The following is a 15,132-nucleotide window of genomic DNA, read 5'->3' on the forward strand; positions in this document are numbered from 1 at the left end:
TTTACTAAAGTCCCAGTCTGGAGAAAACATTTTATCTAAATAGAATAGACTAAGATAAAGGCCCTGACAACTGCTGACCCAGCACAGGATCCCAATTCCTTTTGGTCCAGCATTTTCAAAGGCCAGCTCTGCTTTACACACTGCCAAGCATTAGATTGGTGCCAGACCCTGCTGAAAAGATGTGCAAGTGTAGCAAATGGACCATTAGCATTTATGACATCCTTGGGACCTTATTGGGAGCCTTGGTTCCTCATGGCTTTGTCGTCTCAATTTTCCTGTTAAAAGGATAACCAGATTATGCTTTCTGCTGGATAGCATTTTTTAGAGCGTGTAATAGCTCTTCTGCATCTTGTGTGTACGAACATATAATGTCCCCCAGACCAGAAGGAGTTAAAGGAGACTCCACACTGAGGAGTCACACTCACATGGTGGCCTCATGTAAATTGGACATGGAGAGAGCTGGTTGTTTGATTTCTTTCTTTTCATCTGGTAGCAGGAGCCTGACAGGCTCAGTCTCATTAGAGTAGGTAAGGTGGTCGCCAATAGGAAGGTGGGATGCTGGGTTTGGCAAAGAAAGTTGTTGGCTTCCCTGTGGACAGTCTTCATCAGAGTCTTCTTCCTCCTGCTTATCATAGGAAGAATTAAATAAAGTTACAAAATGCTAAGTGCCTCTTGAGGAGGCAAAACCAGGAAGGGGAACCATAAATAAACACAATGAAAACAGTAGATTATCCCTGTGCCTACTGGGAACCAAGAAGAAAGCAACCAAGAGGAACTCTTGCTCAGTTGCATCAAAAACTTGCAGAAGTTAATGAGCAAAGAAGCACCCATCCTGGGCTAAAATGCTCACCAAGCTCAGATCTCTGCTGGGCCAAAGCAGGCACAGATGTCTAGGATATGTTCCGATCTGGGCTGCATTGCCTAGTAATTCTTCCCTTTCACCCAGGCCTTCTGGGCCCCAGCTTCTTAACAGTTATATGGGTTAGGATGAGATGGACCATAGACTTCTTTCGTCATCCAGTAATACCCCAAATCAGGTCCTGGTGTGGGCCACTTTCAGATACAGAGAATACTCAGATAATTGACAAATTCAGGGAAGAGCTCTATGAAGGCCAAAACAAAATCGAGTTACTGCTTAACCTGTTCAGGTAATGCTTATCACAACCAAAAGATTTTCTTGCAAGGAAATCTGAAAATCATACCCCATTTTAAATTATGCTTCCTTAATTGGAAAATTTCAAAGAGTATGAATCACTATTGTCTTTGTCTTTAGAGTTGTGGAAATATAAATGTACTAAGTATACTTAAATTTGAATTTGTTAATATTTCTTTTAATATTGATATCTTGAGCAAGTGACTGTTCTAATATTGATGGAGTAGGATGTGTGGTGCTTTTCAAGTTCTGTATTCCCATAAATCATTCTTTATTAAAAGTAGTCTAACTCAGTTTCAGTATTCATATTTTCTATTGAAATAAATCTACTTATATCTTGCACAGAGATGGTCAAATGGTACCAAAAACAAATGCTGCATTATATCAAGGAACATACTATCAATTTTATTATTAAAGGAGAAGAATTAACAACACATAGACTAGAACAGCTCTGTTCTGTCTAGCTGTGTTGTTGTAAATTAGGTAATGCCAAACTAAAATCCATCAGTTGTTCTCCTCACCCAAGCAATGAAAGCAAGTGTAATAACTGGCTTCAAAGATAGAATTGCTATCTATTCCTGTTTCACAATAGTTTTAATTATCAGCCACTGTTAAGTATAGTACTGGAGTTGAGGGAGACCACGTTTCTACTTTGTGAAAAAACAACTGGCCTTGTTAGCAGCATATCTTGCAAAGAAGGCTCCTTTATAACTCTCATGGTGCTGCCTCCCTAACTAAACATCAATACAAAGCACAAGGACAGATTTCTAGTTAATGCAAACATCCCGACTTACAATTGTTGGAATAAGGGAAGGCGTGGACAAGATTTGCTTGATAATTCTGTATCTGTCATAAAGAGGCTTTATGAGGTTCTTGTCTTGCTTAGTTACCTGGAAAACATGAATAATTATTGTTCCTTTCTCGAACAAGAATGAAACCACATCAATGTTTTTAGCAGGCCAAAAAAAAAAAAAAGTTTTGAAGCCTCTAAGGGATTACAATACTAAAATGCAACAGTAATCTTAAAAAGGTAAGTCATTTATAAGACACTGTGTGAAGCACACGCCAATTTTCTTCTAGGAAAGTTTCTTAAAGGATAGGTCCAAGTTTAGAAATACGTTTTTAAAGCTTACTGAAGGACTCCTCAATGTTTAAATGGTAAGGACCCTGTTTTTTAATTACTTCCTCATTCTTAAAAAACCAATGGGTGATCCAAGAGCTATTGATTTTTCTTCTGAAACATGTATTTTATCTGACTTTCAAGATCTTTTATATCTACAGACACCAGCCTTGTCCAGGTCTTCATCACTACATACTTGGATTATATGCTAGCTTACTGGATAAATCTGACATAAACTAAATATTTTGGATAAAACAGTTAACCTCTCTGAATTCTCAATTTCCTACCTATACAACAAGGAAGTTGGAGTTAAAAAGTTCCTTCCAAACAAAAACCTTCATAACCTCTTGTTTACTAATGTATTCTATTACCCTGCTGCTCTTTGACTCATCCCTAAGCACCATTTTTAACATGTCACAAAGTACATAAAATTTTAAACAGTTTCCTACTTATCTATTAATCATCTACCTACCTACCTATCCCAACCTATCTACCTCTACAGCCAAAATGACCAAACTCCTCTGCTTGCCTTCATTTTCCTCCCTGATGTGTGTCCTGCATTAAGTTTTCTACATATTTACCACAAACAACCTCCTTTTCATTCTAGTCCAATGGTTCTCACTCAGCAGGTAGTGGGAAGGAAATGGTAGAAATAGCACATAGCATAATTGCCCAAGTGTCCTATCTGACTCTGCCTTCCAGATCCCCTCTGAGAATCCTGAAGGAAAAGAAAATGGCTCAAGCAGGTGTATTTTTTAAGCTTTCTAGTTATTCTCATGCTACCTTACCCCCATCCCAGTTGAGAAACATTCTGGCCCATTTTTTTTTTTTAACATCTTTATTGGAGTATAATTGCTTTACAATGGTGTGTTAGTTTCTGCTTTATAACAAAGTGAATCAGTTATACATATACGTATGTTCCCATATCTCTTCCCTCTTGTGTCTCCCTCCCTCCCACCCTCCCTATCCCACCCCTCTAGGTGGTCACAAAGCACTGAGCTGATCTCCCTGTGCTATGCGGCTGCTTCCCACTAGCTATCTATTTTACGTTTGATAGTGTATATATGTCCATGCCACTGTCTCACTTTGTCACAGCTTACCCTTTCCCCTCCCCGTATCCTCAAGTCCATTCTCTGTGTAGGTCTGTGTCTTTATTCCCGTCTTACCCCCTAGGTTCTTCATGACCTATTTTTTTTCTTAGATTCCATATATATGTGTTAGCATATGGTATTTGTTTTTCTCTTTCTGACTTACTTCACTCTGTATGACAGACTCTAGGTCCATCCACCTCACTACAAATAACTCAATTTTGTTTACAAAGCTACAGGAATCAAGACAGTATGGTACTGGCACAAAAACAAATATAGATCAATTTAACAGGATAGAAAGCCCAGAGATAAACCCACGCACATATGGTCACCTTATCTTTGATAAAGGAGGCAGGAATATACAGTGGAGAAAAGACAGCCTCTTCAATAAGTGGTGCTGGGAAAACTGGACAGCTACATGTAAAAGTATGAGATTAGAACACTCCCTAACACCATACACAAAAATAAGCTCAAAATGGATTAAAGACCTAAATGTAAGGCCAGAAACTATCAAACTCTTAGAGGAAATCATAGGCAGGACACTCTATGCCATAAATCACAGCAAGATCCTTTTTGACCCACCTCCTAGAGAAATGGAAATAAAAATAAACAAATGGGACCTAATGAAACTTCAAAGCTTTTGCACAGCAAAGGAAACCATAAACAAGACCAAAAGACAACTCTCAGAATGGGAGAAAATATTTGCAAATGAAGCAACTGACAAAGGATTAATCTCCAAAATTTACAGGCAGGTCATGCAGCTCAATAACAAAAAAACAAACAACCCAATCCAAAAATGGGCAGAAGACCTAAATAGACATTTCTCCAAAGAACATATCCAGATTGCCAACAAACACATGCAAGAATGCTCAACATCATTAATCATTAGAGAAATGCAAATCAAAACTACAATGAGATATCATCCCACACCAGTCAGAATGGCCATCATCAAAAAATCTAGAAACAAGGGTGTGGAGAAAAGGGAACACTTGCACTGCTGGTGGGAATGTAAATTGATACAGCCACTATGGAAAACAGTATGGAGGTTCCTTAAAAAACTACAAATAGAACTACCATACGACCCAGCAATCCCACTACTGGGCATATACCCTGAGAAAACCATAATTCAAAAAGAGTCATGTACCAAAATGTTCATTGCAGCTCTATTTACAATAGCCAGGAGATGGAAGCAGCCTAAGTGTCTGGCCCATATTGATCTTCCTTTTCTCTGAACTTCTCTGTGTCTCACTGTCTGGGCCTTAACTGTTTTCTGTGTTTCAGTTTTGTCTGCCCAAATAAATTATATCACATATTTCTTCAAATTCTCACAGTACCCAATGTATCCCCTTTCCTACTACCCATCTAACAACCCAGCTTTATATGCAAAAGTAGTATAATTTTTAGAGGTCTTTTCTTTCAGTAGAAAGACCACCTCTCTCTGTAGAGCATTTTAAGTATTGGTTAAGTAACCCCAAGAGCCTTTCATTTTCTAGCTCAATCATTCCTTAAACATTTTCTTAGTCATGATACATTTTTACACAGAAAATAAAAAATTATTTCATATATTCCATGGGATTTTAATAGGTGACAAAGAAAAATAAATTTCTAAGTTCAGAAAATACTGAAATAATGTTTTTTATTCAGTATCTTATTGGGACTTATATTCCATAGAAAGCTCTTCAGAAAATGATGCATTTAACTATTATTGGCATCTCTATTACAGTTTGATTTTTTTGGTTTTATTTATTTTTACTATATTTTCTGGATTCTAGAAAAGCTAAATTTAGTCTTAGAAAAAGAAAAGAGTGACCAAAAAGCAAGTTAGAATGATGAATGCTATTATAGAAAAGTTCCTTCCACAGATGCTAGATAAAAGTCGGGGTACAGGTACAATGTATGGCACTCATCTTTCACTCTCATGATTCTATGATTTTACTTTTAGGATCATTATTAAAGTAATCCCCAAAGACAGATGTGAGGGTTCAATGGCCGTAAGTACAGGACTTCAATGCCATAAGTGCTTATCCTCAAATACATGTGCACAGGAAGGCATGCTGCCTGAGGAAGAAGGGTTAGTGGTGAGATTATGTGCCAGGAGCTGTCTTCTACTCAGGGGCCTATGGACACCAGCTATTATGAGGCCTGCAATGTTAATCTTCATGGTGGAAAATGAGTCAAGACGTAGGCTCTGCAGGATAGGTACGTCAAATCTAAGGGGCAGAAATACATTAGACTTTGCTGTTCCTCGGCCACTTTCTACTAAGAATCAGACCATTCTCTCCTCTTAATTCAATGGCTCTGTTTCTGAAGTGCATCCTCCCTCCCTAATTCTGCATATTGGTGGCTGACTATGGTATGTTAGTAGTATCTAACATGATTTTTATTTAAATGGAGAAAACAACGACTGTGTTGAATAACCTGAAAGAGCCAGAGAGAGATATCCAGCGCATGAATGGGTTGTTAGATTTTAAAGATAAATATAAGGAGGTAAACCCCAAAGCTAATTATCCCTACTTCCTGCTCCTCCATTTTATATGGCATCAGAAGAAATGTAACTTAAAGGAGGTTGAGCAAGAAGGGACTATTCATAGAACAAAATTTGATATACTTTGTTGATAGCTTGACAATTCCGTCATGAAAAACTCCTGGCCCCCTATCCAGTAGGTTACTCGAATTATCAAGATCTGGAATAGTACCCCCCAAACAAGCTGGCTTTCCAAGCAGAACTGCTGCTGAGTGGTCAGCCCAAGTGTTATTTCTTTCTAAGCCCTGGTCAGAAAGTTGTCTGGGGAAAAAACTGCCACAGCTTAAGTGCTTTTACCACCATGCTTGTTATCCGTTCTCCCCATGGCACTGGTCCCATGTATTCTTTCACAGTAAACCACGGAAACATAAAAATCAGTCGAACCGTCACCATAAACAAGCTCTCTCCTTGAGAGGGAGGTAAAACTGACATTCTCCTCTCTGGACAGTGAGTGACGAGAATCTATTACTCTTTAGCTTTAGGGACTCAGGTCTTGCCAAACTTTCCCTGTGTCTAAGTCTCCCCAGCCCCTCACTGAGGGAGAAAGTATATGTGGAACAAGTCTGAGAGCTTGAACTAACCAGTCAGTCCAACAACATGGGAAGTCAATAATGAACATAATCATACAAAGCAACTGCTGAAGAGAATGGCTTGGTCAATTCAGATTTCTAAGCATACTGCCAATTAATATGGGCCTTGAAAACAGAGGTCATGAGTTCCGATAACTGGCTTCAAGAATTACACATTTTTAATTTGGAAAATTATGGAATCTCTGAACCTTAGATTCTTAATGTGCAAATTCTTAATATGCAGAATGAGGATTTTTAATTATCTTATGTAAATGTCCCTGGCACAGAGTCAGGCATACTAAATGTTATTTAAGCTATCAAACTAGTTGATTTGAGGTTACTATCAATGTTGTAAATTACTAATAAAGGAATACCATGGTGCTATCAAAGTATAAATTTTAAAGATAAAAAAATTGAGAAGCACTCTATGTCTTGATATAAAAAGCTATCTAGAATATGCAAAGTGAAAAATGGATACATAATTATGTAGCCTGCTACGTTTTTTCAAAAGGGGCAAATTAAGAATGTGTATTGATGCTTTCTTGTATATGCTTTATATAGAAACTCCAAAAGGACACCTAAAACATTCATAGCAATAGTTACACCTGCTTAGAGTGGGAGACCTCAGAACTGGAGCTGGTAGATGGGGTGGGAAGGAGTCTTTTTAATGTGTAACCTTTTATATTTTTTGAACTATGTGAGAAAGTATTACCTATTCAGAAAATTAAATTTTTGTTAAAAAGGTAAGTAGAAGAACTTGACGGTGTCTTCCTTTTGGTGCATTTTACCTGTAAGTCTTCCCTCTCTCCAATGCACAACTACTCACTAATCAGTTATCAAATTTTTACTTGATTTAAAAAAATAAAATTAATTATTATGTTTTTTAAAAATCTGCTTTTCTACACGATGACCCAAAACCTATGGGATGCAGCAAAAGCAGTACTAAGAGGGAAGTTTATGGCAATACAATCCCACCTCAAGAAACAAGAAACATCTCAAACAGCCTAACCTTACGCCTAAAGCAATTAGAGAAAGAAGAACAAAAAAACCCCAAAGTTAGCAGAAGGAAAGAAATCATAAAGATCAGATCAATCAGAAATAAATGAAAAAGAAATGAAGGAAACGATAGCAAATATCAATAAAACTAAAAGCTGGTTCTTTGAGAAGATAAACAAAATTGATAAACCATTAGCCAGACTCATCAAGAAAAAAAGGGAGAAGATTCAAATCAATAGAATTAGAAATGAAAAGCAGTATGGAGTTTCCTTAAAAAACTTAAAAATAGGACTACCATACAACCCAGCAATCCCACTACTGGACATATCCCCTGAGAAAACCATAATTCAAAAAGAGTCATGTACCACAATGTTCACTGCAGCTCTGTTTACAATATCCAGGACATGGAAGCAACCTAAGTGTCCGTTGACAGATGAATGAATAAAGAGGATGTGGCACATATATACAATGGAATATTACTCAGCCATAAAGAGAAATGTAATTGAGTTATTTGTAGTGAGGTGGATGGACCTAGAAACTGTCATACACAGTGAAGTAAGTGAGAAAGAGAAAAATACCATATGCTAACACACGTATATGGAATCTAAAAACAAACAAACAAATCGTTCTGAAGAATCTAGGGACAGGACAGGAATAAAGACACAGACGTAGAGAATGGACTTGAGGACATGGGGAGGGGGAAGGGTAAGCTGGGATGAAGTGAGAGTGGCATTGACTTACATATACTTCCAAATTGTAAAATAGCTAGCTAGTGGGAAGCAGCTGCATAGCACAGGGAGATGAGCTCGGTGCTTTGTGACCACCTAGAAGGGTGGGATAGGGAGGGTGGGAGGGAGTCGCAAGAGGGAGGGGATATGGGGATATATGTATATGTATAGCTGATTCACTTTGTTACAAAGCAGAAACTAACACATCACTGTAAAGCAATTATATTCCAATAAAGATGTTAAAAAAAAAAATCTGCTTTTCTCCTCAAAGATGCTGCAGTTAATGAAGGGCCAGAAGAAGTAACTGCCATTACTCACCCAGTTGGTAATCTGTGCTGTGCACCTGACTCCACCTACAGTTCTTGGAAAGGACAATAAAAAGGGGATATATGCCAGTACCAATTCAGGATTTTCAAAAGAAAAGGACATAAATAAGCACCACAGTCAGACCTAGGGTTGATTCATTCATTTCCAGTGCTCAACGGATGCCCTGTGACCGAAAAGTGATTATCTCCAAAAATCATCCATAGATGGTGGAGGAAGAAGATTAGCCGGTAGCAGTATCCGAACTGACAAGGCAATGCTGTAGGGTTTATCAGCTTTAGTATGAGCTCTGACTAAACACCAAATGCAAAAAGTTCAAGAGGAGTCATAACGAAGGTCTCTCTAGAAAAGAAATAACTTCATCTTGGAAGCTTAATATTTAATGCATTTTAAGCAGTAGAGCAAAGACTCCAGATGAAAATCATCCATCAATTTGAGTTTAAAGAATTGGGACCTAATGAGATAATCTCAAATGTGAATTAGCTCACTGAGGAGCCAGGAATAATACTATTGTGAATATTTTCAATCCTCCCTTTGCTTCTTCTGTGGCTTCTGGACTCCCCCTTAGGAACCACCTAATAGTTGCCTAGCCACTTCATGGTCTGCTGCGTTAAGCTCTCCCAGGACCAATACTGCAGCTTTAGATATCGAGACGTACATGTTCTACTGCAGATGCTCTCTATTTAAAGGGCCTCACTTTAGCCTACTGCAAAGATAGGTTTATTTGAAGGGGCTTCTGACACTAAACAGTTTAATGGCTATTTCTTTTAAAATAACAGAAATAAATTTCCGTTTAAATAAAGATGACTTCTAAAGAACTCAGAGTTTTTCTCTGACCTTCAGATTTTCACTTACATGTTTTTATTTGACGTGAATACCTCAGGAGGGTGATCGACCATCCCAGTTTTCCCAGGACTGAGGCTTCTGGTGGGCCATGGAATTTTCAGCGCTGAAGTTAGAAAGTCTAGGGAAACCTGGGATGGTCGGTCACCCTATTCCTGAAAGATCTTAAAACAAACATGTCCAAAACAGACCTCCTGAGTTTTCACTCTCACCCTCAATCTGCTCCTCTAGTTTTTCCCCATCTCAGTAAATGGATCCATCTTCCTTTCCTTCACTCCCTACCATCCAACGATTCAGCACATCCTTTTGATTCTATATCCAAAATATACTTTGAATGTGTCTACTTCTTTCCATCTCCAAGGCTACCATACTAGTCCAAGCCACCCATTTCATCTTCCCTTTTCCACTCTTTTCCCCTATGATTAATTCTCCATACGGCAATCAAAAAGATCTTTAAAGTGTAAATCACACCATGTCACTTTCACACTTACAACCATTCAACAGCTCCCCAATCCTCTCAGTGGCCTAAAAGGTCCTGTGTTAAGTGCCCTGATCTATCTTTTCTGACTTCATCACATGCCATCCTGTGCTCCAGCCCTCAGACCTGAGAACTCCAACTACAAACAAGCTCTCCCTTCAAAGGCCTTCATACTTGCAGTTCCGTCTAGAAGGCTCTTTGCTGCTCTCTTCGCCTACTGATTCTTCTGCATTAAATGTCATCTTATTGGCCTTCCTAATCACCCTATATAAAATAGAAACCATCCATCCTCATTATCTTCTATCATATCATTTGTTTCTTTGCACAGTACTTACACAAAATTTTAATGATTTTGTCTATTGAGTTATTTCTTGTTGTATCCCAACTCCCAGAAAAACATGAACTCCGTGAAGGCGGTCACCCACATCACTTCTCTATCTTGTTTATTTTTTATATCCAGCATGGATCATAGTTCACAACACATAGTAGGCACTCAAATCTTTTTGCAAATGAATGATTGCCCACTGGTCACCAGGCATCTCCTTTTACTGTCACAATAATTATATAAATAGGTATTATCTGTATTTGATAGATGAGGAAGTTGAATATCAGAGAATTAGTTCACTTGCCAAGTGTGTATGATTAGAAAGTGTCTTGTTCAAGGACTGAGTCCTGCTCTAAGCTTATTATACCAGTCCCAACTCATCCCTCACTCCTTAGTCAACTGAGTAGAACACAGAATTAGGACTTGGGTGTTGACCAAGCTGCTTTTATAGACGTGGTCAAAGTAACTATAAAATACAGGAAAGCCCATCAGAAGCACTGAAGGATGGAAAACCACAGATGTGCCTGACTATGTGTGTGTGTTTATACACACACACACACACACACACACACACACACACAGAGAGAGAGAGAGAGAGAGAGAGAGAAGTTAGTTATCCACTGACTATCACAAAGTCTAGAATATTTGGGGGTGGGAGGAGGGGACAGGTTGGCTGAGTGGATGAAAACCACTAGTCACAACATATATTGGTTATTTTTAAGTTTAAAGGTATTTCATAAAGACAGAGGTAGCCAAGGGCCCATTTCTACTTGTAGATCACGTGTAAAGGACTAGTCCGGGGGCATATGGTAAGCCTTTTGGGATTTCGTAAATGTTGCCACCTTATGATCAAGACTAGATAATGTACAATAGAACAGGTGAAGCCAGCATTCTCCTCAAGAAGACTTCATTTCAAAGTCAAACATGCTAGTTTGTTCTTTCATATATCCATTCGCTCTGCCAACATTTATTCAATACTTACTTTGTACAGACACTAAGGATCATGAACAATAAACAGCCTAAACTCTACTCAAGAAGTTTCAAGTACTATAATGAGAGACAGAAAATGGCACAGAGCATAGTTAGAGCTATGTTAAGGTAGCTACAGATTATTCAAGAAATGAAAGGCAACCACATCACTCAGAGTTCAGACAGGAAGGACTACAAGGAAGGTTCCTTGGCATAAGTAAAATGTTAAGCACAGATATGCAGGAGGAGGGATTAACCAGGTAAGTACTAAATACTAATTGCTTTCATCATCATTTTTGTAAAATATAATCTTTTCTTTGAGCTCCAGGCGCCCATATCCAAATGCATAATTGACAACTCTATCTGGGTATCTCACAAAGATTTCAAAGCCAAGATGTCTAAGCTGAAGTCTTTAGACATCTCACCTAACATTCCTCAAGAAACCCTACGTCTCTATTCTTATCATATAAAATACTAAACCACTTTCCTTACTATTTATACCTCATCCCCGCTTTATTATTTCTTAATAAAACATACAGTAAAATGAGATTGTAATCCTAGTCTTGGGTTCATTTGCTAACTTATCAGGGGAAGTTGGGGAGAAAGGAATATGAAATGCCCTAGTGTCTTTACCATGCGTCTCCCACCAGCATGCGACACTGCAACCTCCAGAATGGCAATGCCCTAGGTCATAGCTAATAACCCACTAGGAACTCATCTGACTGAAAGTTCAGAGCCAGTCTCCTAAAGGTATTTATGTGGTACCAAAGTGCTCTTACAAATTGGTCAAAATCACGATCTCAGTGGCACCATGTGGAGTGGTGGGGCCCTGTGAAGGTTGGCGAGGTACCTTAGAAACCTCCTGAGAAGGAAGCTGCTCTCTCTTCTCCTTCACGCATGTCAACACAGCATCTGGAGTCTCCTCTCCAGAGGAGCCTGGCTCAGGGCCCACAGCTTCCGGCTTCCCATTCTCTCGGGGGACTGCGGGTTGCTCGCAGGATGGATTTCTTGGTGGGCCTTTGGGAGCACTCCCTTGTTCTTCTGACAGCTTCAGCTTTAGTTCTAAGAGAGATGCCATGAGTTACCAGGAGCAGGGAGGACTCATTGGCCCTAGTAAGAGCAGAGAGCCTTTCAGGAATTCCTTCCCTGATGCCAAGTGAGTGGAAATGAACAGTGCCGATGATGGTTCCCCAGATGTGAAAACAGAGGGCTCTTGAGGCTGGGATCTCATGGAGGTGGAGCATCACCTGTGGGAGTAACTCAGTGGTCTAGATTCCCGAGGAGGATTCCTGGAGGAAGACCAGTGGTACCTGGCCCCAAAGTTTTCACCTGTTATCTATCATGACGCCTGAGATTCTATACTCAAAGATTCATTTACTTGGGTTTTGAAAGTTGTGCAGCCATTAAGAGCCCCTGCAGAAATGCAAGTACTTCTGGAAGGCATTACACAGTGCAGACGTCTGAGGATACACAGGAGGGGTGGGGAAGGGGACATGGGAATGCCAGCCCCAACTTGACAGATTTCACAATTTTGTCTAATGCCAGTATTTAAAATCTAGAAATCACCATTATTGCAATGTGACTTTATATAAACCTACGTAATTAAAAATAAAAAGGCCACCTGGGACTTATCAAGAAATTAGATTTCAGAATATGCTAGGGGACTGCTCGTTTGAATGAGGCCATTTATATTGATTTCTCAATTACATACATAGCTCATCTTCTCTGTTTGATGTTTGTTTTTTAGTTAGGCTCTGGCGTGGTGTTTAAACACCGCATATATTATAAACCTGCTACATCACTACACTTCAATACCACTGAATTAATATTCCTTTCAGTTCTTTATCACCATCCTTCTAGAAATCTGGAAAAACTCCCATGTCTCTAAGTATTGAAATAAAAAGTGTAGAGAGAGGAAGAAAATAAATTTTTATTGGTAAATAACCATCATCCCTTAAGATAGATTTTAGAGTTAATTAATACTCACACCACCATCTCCAGAGAGACAGAGAAAGAAGAACACTGGATTAGGAAGAAGGAGAACCAAGTTCTACTCCTAGGTCACCACCTCCCAGCTACGTCACCTTCCCCTCTCTTGACATAGATGTCCTCATCTGTGCAATGGGGTGTGTGGCATAAATGATTGCTCAGGCCTCTTCCGTTTCTAACAGACAAGAAGCCAATAACCCAGGGAAATGAATACTCCACATGTTGAAATGTTCCTGGCACTGAGGTGAATCGTTCCACCTGGGAGTCTGGAGTTCCTCAGTCTCTTCACAAGGAGATGTATTAAATGGGATCAAACAATGAAGGGGACCCAGGACGCTTTATTTCAAGATGGGGCCTCTGATCTAGGCAGGAGACAAGCTTAAAGAGGGCACAGGTGGAAGAGAATCAAGAACTCCTTGGAGCACATTATCACGATTTTATCTGCTTCCTTCCTGAGAAAGGGGACCCTTGGCTGGCATTTACCTTTGAGCTGTTTACGACCTTTAGCCAAATCATTCATCCATTTCAGGACTTCAGGATTAGATGTCTTGTCACCATGTGAAGGCTGCAAGGGAGGGAAAAATGGGGATGGAAGGAGGTAAAGGGAGGGAGGGAGCGAAGAAAGAGAGAAAAGGAAAAATAAAATTTTAAACAGCTAAGGCACACGAAGGTAGTTCAGCAATATATAAAGCTGGGAGAGGGATTCAGGCGTGATACCTCCAGTTGATGGAGTTGCCTCTGAAAAACAGTGAACATTCTTGACCTCCTCCACTCTTTCATCCTTGCCATGGACACTGTTTCTAAACACACCTGGTCACCTAGCATTTTTTACATAGTCCTAACTATGTCAGTGCCCCCTACAGTCTAACCCTCAATCACCTTGTGGGCTACCCATACCCAACACCCCATTGCCAGGTCATTCTTTGTATCGATGTAGATGGCTCTACTGATACAAACCAGCGCTTCCTCCCTTGCCTCTGCTCATGACTTATGACCAAAACCTGCCTGGGGAACACTGATAAACTGGAAGCTTTAGCTCCTATCAGTCATATCCTCCAAGCTGAAGAAAGGAGACCCCAGGATCTCTAAAACCTGACAACAGTCTGAGAAGTCAGTATGTAAGGGGGATACCCAGATTTCACTGCTCTCCCTGTTTACAGACTCAGTATTCTACTGGGCTAGCATTAAAGTAGAAATTAACTATATGAGTATGGACTTGGGCAAATTATTTAGCCTCTCCATGCCTCAGTTTCGTCTACCAAATGAGGATTATAATACCATCTCCCTCATACGGTTGCTGTGAGGGATGAATTAGTGAATATACGTAAAACACTGAAAAGAGTTCCAGGCACATGCTAAACACTATAGAGGTGTCAGCTAGAATTGAAAATATTGTTATTGTTATTATTACTGGCAGAGGTGATAGCAGTAGTAGTAGTAGTGGTTAACTACCAGACCTTCAAAGGAATGGTGAATAAGTCTTCACTAACAAACATACACGTAGGGGTATGTATGTCCTACCTAGTAGCTAATCGCACTTGGATGTGGCAATAAGAATATAGTTTTACTTTTAGAAGGATATGACTCCGTTCATACAAATCATTCACCTTAATTTCTGGATTTCTTTTCAGAGCCTAAAAGTAAATTTTCTACAGAAAGAGAAACTGGGAGAGAAGAATAGCCAAACATACCTAGCCTCCAGCCCCACAGGTCAGTAGGAAACTTTCTTAAACAAGTTGAGGCCACCCTGGTAACTTAAATGGAGGCTCAAGAAGATTAGTGGTTACTTTGAATTGGGGATATACAAAGAGCTATATAAGCACGCTCAAGAAGACATCACAAACACTGTAATAGTAGCCAGAAACGTGTACAATGTTAGTGACAAGTCTAGTGGCTCTGCCATGTTTAAGAATCCATTAAATCCGTATAACATCAGCAAGATGTTGGTGAGAGAGAGACACAGGGAGAGGAGTGTGCTCCTCTCAAGTTCGAAGGAAAAAACAGTGCTTGTGTAAGAGGATCATCA

General features: G+C 39.5%; 1 protein-coding gene across 15 annotated transcripts in view; it reads right to left on the reverse strand.

Annotated features, from left to right (window-relative positions):
* Nucleotides 1–15,132, reverse strand: part of FAM13C (family with sequence similarity 13 member C) — a 149,000-nt gene that overhangs the window by 5,972 nt on the left and 127,896 nt on the right. For 11 of the 15 annotated variants that reach the window (XM_027091897.1, XM_027091899.1, XM_027091896.1 and 8 more), the window contains 4 exons: nt 13,590–13,671; nt 11,968–12,179; nt 1,948–2,043; nt 426–625 (listed from right to left, as the gene is read on the reverse strand). In XM_027091897.1, the coding sequence (XP_026947698.1) occupies nt 426–625; nt 1,948–2,043; nt 11,968–12,179; nt 13,590–13,671 (590 nt within the window). Of the gene's footprint in view, nt 1–425; nt 626–850; nt 1,104–1,947; nt 2,044–8,377; nt 10,088–11,967; nt 12,180–13,589; nt 13,672–15,132 lie in introns of those variants that run through there. The other 4 variants (XR_003429777.1, XR_003429776.1, XM_027091894.1 and 1 more) reach the window with 4 other exon arrangements.

The sequence above is a fragment of the Aethalodelphis obliquidens genome, unplaced genomic scaffold (assembly GCF_003676395.1).
Source record: "Aethalodelphis obliquidens isolate GAN/ISIS:26980383/991018 unplaced genomic scaffold, ASM367639v1 scaffold73, whole genome shotgun sequence".
Classification (NCBI taxonomy): domain Eukaryota; kingdom Metazoa; phylum Chordata; class Mammalia; order Artiodactyla; family Delphinidae; genus Aethalodelphis; species Aethalodelphis obliquidens.